Source organism: Scomber japonicus, chromosome 5 (genome assembly GCF_027409825.1).
Source record: "Scomber japonicus isolate fScoJap1 chromosome 5, fScoJap1.pri, whole genome shotgun sequence".
Lineage (NCBI taxonomy): Eukaryota > Metazoa > Chordata > Actinopteri > Scombriformes > Scombridae > Scomber > Scomber japonicus.
The window spans coordinates 11,951,809-11,966,385 of NC_070582.1; the positions used below are offsets into that span (position 1 = coordinate 11,951,809).

At 38.6% G+C, this 14,577-nt stretch overlaps 1 protein-coding gene across 1 annotated transcript; it reads right to left on the reverse strand.

Moving 5' to 3' along the window:
- Positions 1–1,045: 1,045 nt before the first annotated feature.
- atp8b4 (ATPase phospholipid transporting 8B4) lies at positions 1,046–14,063 on the reverse strand. The gene is made up of 28 exons (XM_053319859.1): positions 14,021–14,063; positions 13,556–13,614; positions 10,306–10,398; positions 10,087–10,200; positions 9,893–9,991; positions 9,744–9,805; positions 9,583–9,655; positions 9,226–9,296; positions 9,025–9,104; positions 8,744–8,902; positions 8,570–8,658; positions 8,139–8,335; positions 7,781–7,989; positions 6,873–6,916; positions 6,610–6,775; positions 6,323–6,511; positions 5,962–6,077; positions 4,914–5,078; positions 4,716–4,827; positions 4,514–4,619; positions 4,159–4,300; positions 3,591–3,774; positions 2,808–3,031; positions 2,632–2,715; positions 1,914–2,159; positions 1,678–1,816; positions 1,459–1,589; positions 1,046–1,369 (listed from the first exon to the last, which is right to left on the reverse strand). The coding sequence occupies exons 1-28, from the start codon at positions 14,061–14,063 to the stop codon at positions 1,046–1,048; spliced, it is 3,720 nt and encodes a 1,239-aa protein (XP_053175834.1).
- Between the last annotated feature and the right edge of the window lie 514 nt (positions 14,064–14,577).

Sequence of the window (14,577 nt, forward strand, 5' to 3'; positions counted from 1 at the left end):
ATATTGGGGAGTAGGCCTATAGGACTATGCTATGAACCAAATTGAAATAAACATTATGTTTGAAGTATAATTATGATCATTCATATGTTGTGACGAGTAAATCTTGATTTTAAAGAGGATATCACATTCAAGCCATACATTCTAGTGTCACACATTTCTTTAAGCAAACTCAGGCCAAAGTACAATTTAATCAAGTAAAAAAAGGGGAGTGGGGTGGGGGGGTGGGGTATCTTTAACAGGAACCATACAAGGCACAGCACAGAAAACAGATCTCAGAAGGACTCTTTGTAATAACAATCCTATATGTGAGGTTTCAGTTTGATATATAGTGACAAAATATACAGCCAGTAAAATGTAATAAAGGTAATAGTCAATAAATCAGTTGTGCTTATCATCATATTTAGCAGCGTTATTTAAGTATTTACAGAAACACTTTTAGCACTTTGGGTGTAGGTTGAGAGAGTTTCAGTGCATAGGCGATACAGATGGAAGTCTATTAATTCATCTTCTACTGGTTCTTTTTATACAGGTGCACAGAGCCACTTTTTGTCATTTATGTATAACACAGTAGTTTGTGACAAATTTCCAACTGAAATGTCCCAACCTTTCTTTAATCAGAAAAGAATACTGAATAAATGCACCAATCCACGAAATGATCAAATTGGACTGGACACAAGACGATAAAGATTTATTTAAATTTGGCAACTCATGCATAATGTTATCCTAAAATATACCTATTGTTGTCAAGCCAAGAATTTTACAAATTAAACAAATGTTTTGCAAGATCAAAATTAAAATATTGTCCATTGCCGGTTTTAAAGAGACTGCTTTTTGGGGGAAATGGTTCCTCTAGATAATCATGTTTTGATTGGCTTTAACATTCTGAGTCCACATGATTCATTGTAATAAAAAAATGAGGTACATCTGTGTTGTTGAATTTGAGCATCAACTCACCCAAATGAAGGACACTCATAATTTGTGCTTGGTCTTTGGGATCCATGCGTATGGTATCCTGTATACATCACCTTTAAGTCCGAGGTGGAGCTCAGTCTGTGTGCTGCTGTTTTGGAGTCTGTGTGACTCTGCTGCTGCTTTCTGGTGCTCCACTGCCTTCATCAGAGGTGCAAGAAACTTCATTCTTTCTCCTTAAAATGTTTTCTATCCAGGTGGAGCTTTGTGCTGTTTTTCCAGGGGAGCGTGCAGAAGAGACTGAGCTCATCCTCATGTTTTTGCCTGAGGTGATCAGCTCTCCGTAGCCTTGTTGGTGGGAGAAGGCATAGGCAGAGCGGCGGGAGCTCGTCCTGCGTACTCGCCTCAGGTTCTGCTCCTGAGGTCCTTGTTTCTTTCTAGACTGTTGTAGATGACGCACCTGTTGAAATACAGCAACGGGAGGATTATTAATGAAGCGCTGAACATTTACATATGCAGTTAATGATTGAATGCTGTTCTACCTTGTACCTTGTCTGTTAGAGGTGGGAAAAGGTTCACTCTCAGAAAGCTGACTGCTACGCCGGGGACAACACACACCACTGTGGTGAGCAGAATAACCAACCACACACTCTTCTCTGATAGACAGTTGCGGGCCGTTCCTGAGGACACACAGACCCAAATTATTAGTGATCAATTTCCATGCATCGATATTTTTTCCTCACATGTTTCACAATGAGCAAAACTCACCAATGAATGGGAAATTACTTGGAAAGATGCCAAATATGCCATCACTTTGCATTGCAAATAAAATGGCAAAGTAGACAGACAGGCTCCCCCATATGAAAAAGTGATTGACAGCTGTCCAGTAGTGTGTGTCAAGTCCAATCTACAAAGAGATACGTGAATCGTTAACATAATTGTATGTTGACTTTCTCAATCAACTGTGCTATTTTTAATCTGTTTACTTCTGTTTCCGCTCTTACCTGAACACTTACAACAATGACCAAGGATGTTGCTATGGTGACAGCAAACGTTTGTTGGTCGGAAAAGTGGGAGCCATCCTCTCTCACCATGACAGAGAAGGCTCCGTATGGAATAAAGAAGAGCAGGAAAGATGTCACCACCCCCTGCAGCGTGCACAGGAAGAACTGTTGTTTGTTGAAGAGAAGGTTTTGTTGGCCCGGTTTGTACAGACTCGGGTAACGTAGGCTGTTCTTGTCATTCACATCCTGTAGGAAAAACAAAAATCATGAGTGTCATGTTATATGTGCTACTAAATAATACATATATGAGATGGCAGGGACGGGAAGTGCTCGGTGGTAGTCATGTGGAAGATGATTCATTTCAGATGATAGATGAACAATATACAATATTGTTGTATATTAATATGGGTTGATTAGTTTGTGGGAGCTATTCACACATTAGTTAAACTGAGTGAGGTACTTGGGTTAGATATTTAGGTACCTATAGGAAGTTTATTAATTATGACACAGTAAAGGAGGTCAACAGTTATAATATATTCACCTGTATGACTTGACAGTATCTTGAAAGAAAAACAAACAGAAATGTATAAGAAAAAATAAGAAAAATAAATGGACTTAAGTTCAAATGTAAAAAATAAGAAGAATCTTGAATAAAGATTTTAGATATTTTATTATTAACTATATAGGTCTGTGCTGTTATAATTATTAATAGTATTACCTGATCAAAAAGTCCCATTGCGAGGACTGGCAAAGACGTATAGACTATATTGAAGAGGGTAATGAACCACTGATCATACACAGTCTGTGGAAAGAAGAAAGTTACGTGCATCATTCATTTTGCACAAAAAAAGAGACACTTTCAAAAGCCCGAATAATAAATTACAGTCTTGTTACCTGAGCTGAGAAACCACAGAAGAAACCGTACCAAAAGTGTACCAGGGTGAAGGCAAAGTTCTTGTAGAAGAAGTAACGCAGGAAATTACACATGCGGAAGTAGGACCAGCGCCCGTGCACTAGCAAGAGCCGCTGCAAGTAACGAAACTGAGCGAAGGAGTAGTCTGATGCCAGAACAGCCTGCATCCCCTCCTGACCGCTGATGCCAACACCGATGTGAGCGGCTGAGGAAGAAGAACACAGTTTTACAATTATGTTATGATCTGTGATCCGAACATCACTTAAAATTAGCTGACAGATCTTAAAATACCAGGATATCAAATAAAGGCATATAATGTCCCAAATAATAATAATAATATTAATAATAATAATAATAATAAATCAAATAAAACAACTATTTACAGTAATAGTTAAAACAAGCATTTACTTTGCATGTACAAAGTACACCTCAAATGTATGTAGTTAGAAAATTGCAGATTGGGGATTCTGAATGATGAAATTTTGTTGTTGCTTGCCTTTTTGCACAGGAAATTAAGGTTCAACTACAGAGGAGCATATCAGGGGCTGAAAGGAACTCACACAAGCTGCTGACACCTTAAGAAAAAGCACTCTTCTTTCAGCTGTGTGACAGTTATTGACCAGCACAACTTCTGCAGAGGCCTTTCATTAAGGATTCAGTGGCTCACTAAAGTACGAACACTTCAGCTCAACACTCAGCAGCACTATGTCATGCTGCTGTTTCCCAACAGGCTGTTTCAGTGTCATATCGATCCTGACACTTACTCTTGATCATGCTGACATCATTGGCTCCGTCTCCAATGGCCAGGGTGACAGACCTCTTGTGCCTCTTCACCAGCTCCACCACCTGAGCTTTCTGCATCGGGGTGACCCGGCAGCAGATGACTGTTTTACACAAGCAGGCCAAATCCACTAACACATGCTCAAGCTGTGGCTCCAGAGCATGAGCCTGCAGCAAGGAACACACACACATCACACCTGTTAAAACCTATGATTACCATCCTATAACGTAAACCCCCTGTGGAGGCAACACCAAGCAACAGCTCAGTGTAACATTTCCACCAAGCTGTGTTCATCATGCACAGTGCTCAAAGCACAGCAAGGGAGCAGCTACTCTGTGAGGAAATAGATGTTAATGAAAACCTGTAACAGAGCCGAGGGCCCTCAGCAGCACAGCAGCTCTCTACTCATTACAGACTCCACAGTCTGCAGCAGGTACAGAGATGCCAGACTCAGTAGACAGCAACACAATCACAGTTAACAACGTAAAACCTGCGGGCGTCAGACCCAAAATAAAAACAAAGCATGTAAAAAGAAGATAGAGTTCACTTACCAGACTGTGTCCATTGATGACTAAGGCATACTCTGCAATAATGGTTTCTTCAAACACAGAGTCATCTGCAAACACGTCTGCCTTCTCAAAATTTCCTGCACTGCTAACTCGACTCAGACTGAGGATGTGCTCCTTAGCACTCCTAAAGAGAGAAAGGTAACCTGTAAAATTCATGTAAAATCCATTCTTCTCCTATGTACCACATGAAAAAAGTCTTTCACTCAACAGGATAGATTGATAAACTAATATTAGAATTTTAAAAAATCAGACTGGGATTTTCCAGTAAGCAAAGAGTTTAGTGTATTTCCTGAGAATATGAACCTCCTGTGTGAGCAGTGAGGGTGGTGTGTGTCACCTGAGCTGCTGCTGCACCTCCAGCAGTGTGTGACCGGAGATAATGAACACCTCATTCATGTCATCTCGCAGCATGTTGCAGGAGTAGCCGATGTTCATGGCTGTCTCTGCAAAATCACACACAGTTTGCAGCTAGGTTCTGTCGGTTAACAGTTATCGAAGTATGAGTCTTTCTGGTGAAGATGTTGTATTGTTGTAATCACCTGGTTTGTCGCCTGTGAGGACCCAGATCTTGATATCGGACAGATTTAGGCGGGCGATTGTTTCAGGGACCCCTTCCTGAAGTTTGTCCTCGATTGCTGTGGCCCCTAGAAGCTTCAACCAGGACAGCAGTCAGTCTGCAGAGGCTAAAGTTTGAGTTTGATCGCTACAAGGACATAAACAGAGGATGTCAATTTTACCTTCAAGCCCTGCTCGATCTCCTCGTACAAAACCGCCAGCTGTTCCTCACGGTTCTCAATTTCAGTGCTGGCAAACAGGAGCTTCTTCATCCAAATGTCAAAGTAATCTTCATCAAGATCTTTGTAGGCCAGAGCTAAAGTCCGGAGACCTTCTCCAGCAAATTCCTGCAGGGAGAAAAAAGTAAAGTAATAAGTAAAAATACATACAGCTGTCGTGTGGTGTTGTGTTCTCTGAATATAGCAGTTAATCTAATAAGCAAACCAGACATAATCCAGAATAGATGCTTTTTTTCTACTTCAGTCACCTAAATTGCCTATCTTTCAGGAAAGACATGTTTGTTGCAGTGGTAAAAGTGTGACATAAGTACATTTTAACATTTAAATATTGAAATATTTCACAGTCCTCCTACACACATTGTGGTCATTATATACATTTATAATTTGTATCCTTTAAAATTCTTACATCTGCTCTTATACTAATTATTATTCTTTATTGCAGACAGCTTTGAGAATATGCCACTCTGCATATCACTGCACATATGAGCATCATACAAATCAAACCTTTGAATCTATAAATAATCTGCCACAGCAGATCCTCTCTGCACATACTGCTGCAAGAATCATCAGTCTTACTGTTTGTAAGCACATTAATGTGATTGATAACTTTGACTGCTTTATTGATTTGGATCAGATGCACAGTACATCTACAGTATTTATACTTGTGTGTAATGTTAACCCTTACATACTGTTCAGGGTCAAATATTACCCATTTTTTCACATTTGTGAGATGTAAAAACACCCTATACACATTTCTTTTAGCTGGACATTTCCTAATGTGAGCCACAGTGTACATAAATGGAAATAAAATGCATCTTTTTTAAAATGTTTGTGCAGTTTATACACATTTTTGCAAATATACAAGTTTATACCTGTGAAAAATCAGCATTCAAACATGTTGTATTCATCGTATTATTTAAAATGTTACACCTGATTAATTATGAGTCAGAATATGAACAGTATTAGAGTTATATGTTCTAATAACACTCACATTGAGATGTTCTGAGGTAGTGTACATGAGATCTTCACTGGAGGGGTCCAAGCGGTCAAAGATGATAGTGTCAGCTCCTTTGGAGTACAGTTTAATCTGGCCTTGTGGATTTCTCACTAAAACACAGTAACAAACACAACATTACTTTTTGGTCAAAGATGAATCTTATTAACATGCACAGACGAAGCAAACACAAACAGAAGCACTTTACAAATAAAGATGTGCTACTAATAATACAATCAGTCAGATTCATTATGATTATGTGAGAAAAACAGAACTTCTTTCTAAGTCATTTTCTAAATGATTCACATGCACATAATGTTGTGTTGACTACTTGTGCTGTTATGAGTGAAGACCTAACCAATGACACTCATTCTCTTGCGCACGTTGTTGAAGTCCAGTATGGCCAGCAGCTGGTAGGTGACTGCTCGTCCTATTTCACACAGTGTGATGGTCTCTGGGGTTCGGGCCCGGAAGACAAACCCAAAGTTTCGTGCTGCGGTGACCAAGGCTCCCTCGTCGGGTGATTGGGCCTGGTACACTAAATTTCCTTCATGTTAACAGAAACATCAATCAGACAATGCTTTGATATACAGAGTAATTTCTGTTCTGATTTTAACGACGTGATTGAGTGTGCGTGTAGTTTACCTTCACTCCTCTCCTCTGGCATGACAGTGTGGCACAAAGCCAGCAGTCTGAAGAACTCCTGCACTGCACAATCCTCCAGTTTAATGGCTTCGACCAGGCTGCCATCATAAAACTTAAACTTTGTGTCACAGAGAGGGTTGAAGGAAAAGTCCACACAGGCTGTTTTCTAAAGATCACATATGGACCACCATCATGGTTATTATGTTATTACTTGGCTGTTAGAGACTGAATAATTCATGCAGGCTCAGATCTACTGTACCTACCTCTGTGATTTCCACCTTCTGGTCAAATTCATCATAGACGTCACCTACAGTATGAGATGAGAAGTTAGAATACTTACAAAAATATTGTTTTGACACAGGTGATCAAATGGCATCAGTATTTCTGAGGTCTGTGACATACATCTTTTGAGACTGAAGCTGTTAATAGTCATAATTTTGACAAATGACAAGTACACAATTTAAAAACATTTACAAAACTGGACGGATGAACTTCTGAAATAGTATTTTAATCATCTGAGATTCATTCACCTGTCCTAAAACTGTTCACTAAAACTAACTGCTGCAACTATTTTAGTTGAGTTGGCAGCACTTCAAGGTAAGATAAGATATTCTTTGGTAAAGTGTGAAATATATTCAGCGAGTATGATCCTCCAGTAGCACAGTGGAGGTGGGAAATTTGTTTAATGTTTCTGTGAATGTTTTTCAATATTTAATAATAGGATTTGATATGAGCCAATAACATTAATTACATTCAGTATCAGTTTAAAGGTGCAGTGTGTAGGATTTAGTGGCATCTAGTGTTGACATTACAGATTACAACCAAATTAATATACCTCCCCTCACCCTCCTGTTCCAAGTGTAGGACCTACTGTGTTTGTGAAATCTGCGAAAAATGTAAAAGTGTTTAGTTTGTCCACTTTGTGCTTCTGTAGAAACATGGTGGTGCAACATGGCGGCTTCCATGGAGTGGGAGCCACTCCCTATAGTTATAGAGGAGTTAATTGTAAGGTAACAAAAACACAATGATTCTGATTTTCAGGTGATTACACATTAATTAAAATATACTTATGAATATTATAAGTCTGTTTCACTAGATGCCACTAAATTCTACACACTATATCTTTAAAATTATACCACTTTTTGGAGAAGAGGTTCATAAAGCTCCCTACCGTACGTCTGTCCATTAATAGAGCACTTGCTGAAGACCATGATGTTCTGGGTGAGGGTGCCGGTCTTGTCTGAGAAGATAAACTCCACTTGGCCCAGCTCCTCACTCAGGGTGGTTGTACGAGCTTCAGCTGCGGTGTCAGTCTGACTGTAGTACATCTTCCCATCCCAGTTAATGAAGTAACTGTGGCCAAGCCGCAGAACCTCCACACTGAAAGATTATTTAACACACATTTGGCTCCACAACTAAAGAATTAAATGTCAATTGCCTGAAAAGAGTGACATTTTACTGCTGGGATATAATGCCATCTTTTATTGATAGGGAAAAAAACACTTGTAAGGCTGGATACATGACCTTACCTGACATACAGTGAGATGGGCACAACAGTGTTGAGGATGATGATGTAGGACCAGAAGGTGAGGAAGCCAGAGAAAACGGCACTGCTCTGAAATTTATCCCAGGGCAAAAACACCTGGAAGCTTCTGCCAATAAAACTCTCCCAAATAGTGTTTCCAATGGCCAAAATCACTCCCATACAAATGAGGGATGCAAAGATCTGCAATATAAAAATAACCATGTATGTTCAATTTGAAAGATGTGTCAAATACAAAGAGCTATGATATTTTATTATGAGATTTTTGATAAAAAAAAAACAACATGAATTTAATGTTCTCGTGTATCTTTCATTTAAGGAACATTTTGTAGGCACATGACGTTGATAGAACATGATATTTCCTGCACATAAAGAGCTGAAGTGCACTCTTCATGTTACCATGTAAAAGCAACTTACCCACAAAACTAGAGTGTTCATCAGTTTGTCAATACTGGTCCTTTTAAATTTAGTCCTTCCGCAATTTTGCATCAATTTAGTCTGTAATCCTGTTGAAAAGATAAACCACTGTCAGTACTAGGAAAACACTGACAGGAGGAGCGTTTATGATCTGGAGAAAAGATGATATCATACCAGCAAAGACGACTATCCCAAAGCACCACTCAGTGTTTCTGAGTACGCAACCTCGCAGCAACATCTTCTCATTATCCAGAGGGTATTTATTGTCTCTCCAGAACAATGTTCCTGTGAATTTATCCAGCTTGTTGTTTGGTGGCTCACAAATTACTTCCCCTGAGGAACACGAGATCAGTCAACACAGCTGGAGGGATGATTTATGGCTATTTGAGTTTAAGTCTTATTCTGATACTGAAGAGTGTCATAAGTCTGCACAATAAGCAAATATGTCACCTCACCATCAAAATCTGTCAGTTTTGTAATATCTCCCAAATCTGAGGTTACTGTCAAGGCCTGACGGACTTTCAGATTAGTCTCTCTGCATTGTGGAGAAATGGAAAGACCAAATGTACAAAGCTTTGTCTTTAATGGTGCCATAGAAATGTTAAAACAGTAGGACCATTAAGTCTAATTCATTTCGAGTGCAGTGCAACACTTACCCATCTAGCTCTGCAGTCTCAATATAGCACAGTCCACAAGGCTCACTGCTACAGAGAACGAGAATGTCTGCCTGTGTGTAAAACCAATACAAAACACAAAAAAGGTACAAAAACAAATCAATTTCTGCACCACACTGAGCCCACAAGAGCACTCAGAATCTCCCAGAAGAAATATTTAATTGTAGTCCAACCATTTTCTCTTTTATATCTAAATATAATTGACAGAATAGAACACATTATCATCAATTATCCCAAAAAATAATAAAACGCCTTCTCTAAATCTCTAACTGAATCAACAGCACAAAATCTTCCAATTTACAGGATAACCTTCAACATATTGCAGCAGAGTTTACTCACAGAAACAAACTGATTATTCTCTAGTTTGATGATATCGCCCACACGAACGTTCATCCATTTCTCATTCTGCAAACTTGGATTTTAAAGACAAAAAATAAATCTGAATTAACCACATAAATGTCACTGAACAGTATAAAATCATTTCAGGAACATGCTAGTACCTTCCCCTGATGAGAACCTGAGACTGACGGTTGTTGACTTGCTGGTCACTTTTATGACGGAACTGTAATTGTAGGAATAAAATGGTTGATATAAGTATCTTAACAACAAGGAGCATTCAGAGGAGGGTAGATATAATAGTTGAACGAACATAATCATCTGTGGCGTCTTTGACAGCAGTGATTACCAGCACCATCACCAAAGGCACGATGGTTGTGAACCAGGACAGAGAGGATATTTCTGGAATTACCTACATAAAAAAAATTTTCGTTAGCCAACACGGTTTAACCTGATGAACCCCCTCCATCCATAAAAATGATGTGTGAATGCAGATATTTCTCCTACCTGCAGGATCAACAGCACTAAGAAATAAGCATTCGCAACCCTCTGGAACTGCTCAAACAAATTGATGGGCAGGAAGGTGAAGATGTTGTACTTTGAGGTTTTGATGTGGTTGTCCTGAAGAACATATTTAGAAGAAGCATTAATACTCTCAATATTAAAAAGAAAAAACACAGTGTATCATTGTAGCTGAAGCCTGATATAATTTTGAGTCCTACTTACAGCATAAGAGAACCTGTCATTATAGTCCCGTGCATTGGCTTTCACATGGCGTTCCTTCTCTGCATAAAGAGGATTCTCAGTTATTATAAAGAGCTGAAATGATACACAAACAGACTCAACATTATAATAGCACAGATTAGTTTAAATTAATAGTCCTGTAGATATTCATACAGGCACAATCAAGGGCTAAATATAGTATTTTTCATTCAATTTGTTAGGTAAGTTCACTGGAGCTCTACCTATTTACTATTAAATCAAAAATGTTTGCTTGCTACATAAGACTTGCCAGTTAGGTATTATAAGCAGTGAGATTTTCCATTGGGAGAACCTTATAGATTTCTCTGTACCGCTGTAATATATACGCTCACACTTTTCTTTCTGTCGTCTTGCCAGCACGAGTAGGTTTGCTGATGAGGAGTACAGCAATGTCCAGGTGAGCAGAGGCAGACTTTGATTTCCATAGTGAAGAAAATGGTATCAAGCTCATTTTATATCATTTGCAGTATCCTTTAATAAACATTCACACAAAATAAAAACACACATATTTTATACAAACAGAAGTGACTTTGAATTTGTCGTAATCTATGATGTCAGTCAGCAACACGTTTGCACCTTTTGCTCTGTTGTCATGGCAAGTAACTAAAAATGTCAGTGCACATTTTTAGTTACTTGCACAACATCACTGGTAGCCACCAATCAAGAAAATTAGATTTGAGATATATCTGGTACAATAAATGTATTGTGCATTGTTAAATTACTATTTACTATTACTATGAATTATTAATTATTAAGACAGCTGCTTCAGGTTGCTGGTAGTGTGAAGACTGAAGACTGTCACACTGTAGTGGCTCACTGGGGCACTTGAAGAGAGCAAAGTTGTCGTTAATGTTATTAGTAGCACCTGTGCTTTTCCTACTATGACAAGTTGAATTATCTGCTGTGCATCACATCCTGTTTTACTGAACTGTTACGATGTGATACTGACTCTCAGCTTATCTGCTACAAGAAAATTGTCATTGTCTTAAGTAGTATATGAACCAATATTTCTCCTAATCTAATGAATCCTTCTAATAAGTGCTTATTACTTGAGACAAATTAAAAGTGTGTGTGCATGTGTGCGTAAAAGTAGCAACACTGCAATATAAATATCCTCCATTAACTGAACTTGAATTATTCAAGTAAAAGTACTAATTATTAGTGTGATAGACTCATGCCAACAGCAGAAAACTAGTTTATATAATGTGGTGATGTTTAATAATACATAGAAAAGAATCTAATAGTAATTTACATTATTTTTATATACTCATCATACAGTCTGTTTTGAACATTATAAAACCTTTCACAGTGAAATGTTAAGTAAAAGTATAAAGTAGCATAAAATATAAGTAAACTACTTCATATCTGTACAATACTCAAGTAAATGTACTTAATTACTTTCCATCACTGGTCCAAATACATTACAGGAGAATGTAATCAGTAAAGATTTTGACATTTATATGTCTTTGTCTCACATTTCGGTCCCACTTCTCCATTGAAGCTCATGACACTAAAGGATCCACATCTCTGGTTGTCACTGCTCTGCTGTTACCTTTATTTTCTTTCACACAGTGTTGTGAATGAGACAATATCTTATGGTTTGGTTATGGCTCTTGAGATGCAAACATGAATCCACCATGATACCTCAGTTGTTGATGCAGATAGAGAAAAAAATAAGGCATCATATAACAACACTGTGGTGAGTCTGCTTCATGGGTTTTTGATTACACACAACGGCAAGACTGAGTGCGGCACATGGGCGCTGTCTGAGCCTGTCCTTTTACCCAAGAACTGAAGACTTCATAGTTACATGGTGATGTACATTGTCCCTGTGGAGAAATAAATAAATTACAACTTTGGCATTCATCTCATGGCTCATACGTCAAGATGATGCATTGAGGGTCATTATCATACTAAGTCATGGTTTTTAAACTGTCTCAACAGGCGATATATTCGCTCACAAACAACACAATAAATATTGGACACCTGCAAGATGATGAAACCATTCATCAAAGCACTTTAACTTCCTCCACAGAGCAGTGGCCGAAGGAGCACGCAGATAGATCTGTTGTTTCCAAACGAGGTTAAATTGATGTTGAATTATGCATAAATCACCCGAGAGACCAACAGCACACGCATATGGACACGCACACACAGACACACACTCTCTCTAATCCTTTTAGGACATCAAATTGACTTCCATTCATTGTGGACAACCTAACCTAAACCCTAACTTTAGCCAGGTCTTCAATAATGACGTTTTGCCTCATTAGGACCAGGCTTTGGTCTCCGTGAGGCCTACTGATCCTGACAAGGTCAGTGTTTATAGCAGAAAAGGTCTCCAAGATGTAACAAAACCGTGCACACAGACACACACAGTGATGTCCTCACACAACAGACTGGCCTCATCCTACTATCAGTTACTGTGAAAATGAATTATTAAGAAAGGCTTTTGTCCTCTGGTGATTAAATGTATGTTTAAACATTTAATTTGAAGATGTTCAAATACAATATTGCTTTTCTAAAACAGCTTAATTTCCACTTTCCACACATTCCTTTCTGTAAGATCTTACTGGGAACCGAGCGAGCAGCTTATACAAGTCAGTGTTTATTACAGTGAAAAGATTCACAAATACTTTGGGAAATAATTCAGAACCATATTCCTCCCTAGCCTAAAGTCGATACAGGAAGCTTTTAGATGATTTGTTTTAATAGCTACACGACATCTTCTTTCCCAAACACAATAACTGCACCTGGCAGCTTTCACTTCTCCAGGAAAATTTACAAAAAATATTGTTAAAGGAATTTAAATACATTTAAATCTCATCTAGAAAACATTGAGATATGTAAGTCTTTCCCTGCAAGGCACAAGGTCACCCCATTCTTTATGTGTGTGTGTGTGTGTGTGTGTGTGTGTGTGTGTGTGTGTGTGTGTGTGTGTGTGTGTGTGTGTGTGTGTGTGTGCATGCATGCATGTGTGAGAGTGTGAGGCAGATACTGATTACAGGATGCAACAGAAAGACACACCAACACACGTGGAAAACACAGGGAGAGAGAGGCTACTGTACATTTGCCTGAGAGATTAACATAAACTAGATTTGTCTATTTCTTTTGAGAGCCAAACCTAAGATGAGCCTGTGATATTAATTTCATTTCATGTCAGTCTCCTCATCTTTTTAGATTTAAATATATAATCAAGGAACATTTGTCTTACCAACATAAGTATTTCGCCTCCAGAATGCCATCGTCTCCGGGGACCTCGCAAGAGTTTCCCTGATAAGAGACACATGGACAACCCAAAACCATCAACTAACTCCACTAAAAAGTGTTGAGCTTTGGAGAATTGTGTACTGCAGGGAGTGACTGTGATGAGGTGGAAGATTGAATGTGTTGTCTTGTTTCTTTTCTGTTCAGACAAGCAACTTTAATTAAGTGGTTGGTGAACAGTAAGCAGCATCAGCATCATCAGCATCAGTGGGTAAATCCCCAGTGAAATGTATCTCCTTAGATCCCACATGAGCAAAACTGGGAGTGTAATCCCCACAACAGTGTGTCTATTTTCTTATTTTTAGCATGTAATGTATATTTTTGACATAGTTTTCTCTCTAGTAGCAGTGCTGCTGATATAGTCATATATTCATAGTCACATATTGTTGAAGTATTCCCCCTTTTTCCTTACCTTGCACAAGTTTGTCACAGGCGCAGGCTTGTGTTGTCTCCATGTATCCTGACGTTTAGTGGCGACCATTTATTTCAAGCATCACATTCCGCAGATGTCTCCACAGCAAACGTTGTCTTCCTCCTGAATTATATAAATATATACATATAAAAATGACCAAACATGGATCAACAGCAAAGGGCTTTTTCAGCTGCGGTGAGTAAGAAGAAAAATAAGGAGAGGAGGAGAAGAGGAGGAGGAGGAGGAGGAGACACTGCAGACGATGTAGTGTTCATTGGGGAGGTGTGTGTGTGCGTATGAACATCTCTCTCTCTCTCTCTCTCTCTCTCTCTCTCTCTCTCTCTCTCTCACTCCCTCTACTGTAACAACAGACTCTCTTCAGCACGTTTATGATAATTAGGCTATATGTTAACAAAACTTTGAATCGACTTAAAATACACTATCCTCAAAACTCATACAGCGATAAATCAAAAACAATAACTCACAAATCCTACAAAAAATCACCCCTATCAAATTAACACTGTGAGAGCAGAATCAAGATGTTTCACATGGTTATG

Coding starts and splice junctions, on each gene's coding strand:
- atp8b4 (XM_053319859.1), bottom strand. CDS start 14,063: ATGGAGACAACACAAGCCTGCGCCTGTGACAAACTTGTGCAAG. Junction 9,806..9,892: donor AAGACGCCACAGATGATTAT/GTTCGTTCAACT, acceptor CTACAATTACAG/TTCCGTCATAAAAGTGACCA. Junction 9,656..9,743: donor CAGGTTCTCATCAGGGGAAG/GTACTAGCATGT, acceptor TTAAAATCCAAG/TTTGCAGAATGAGAAATGGA.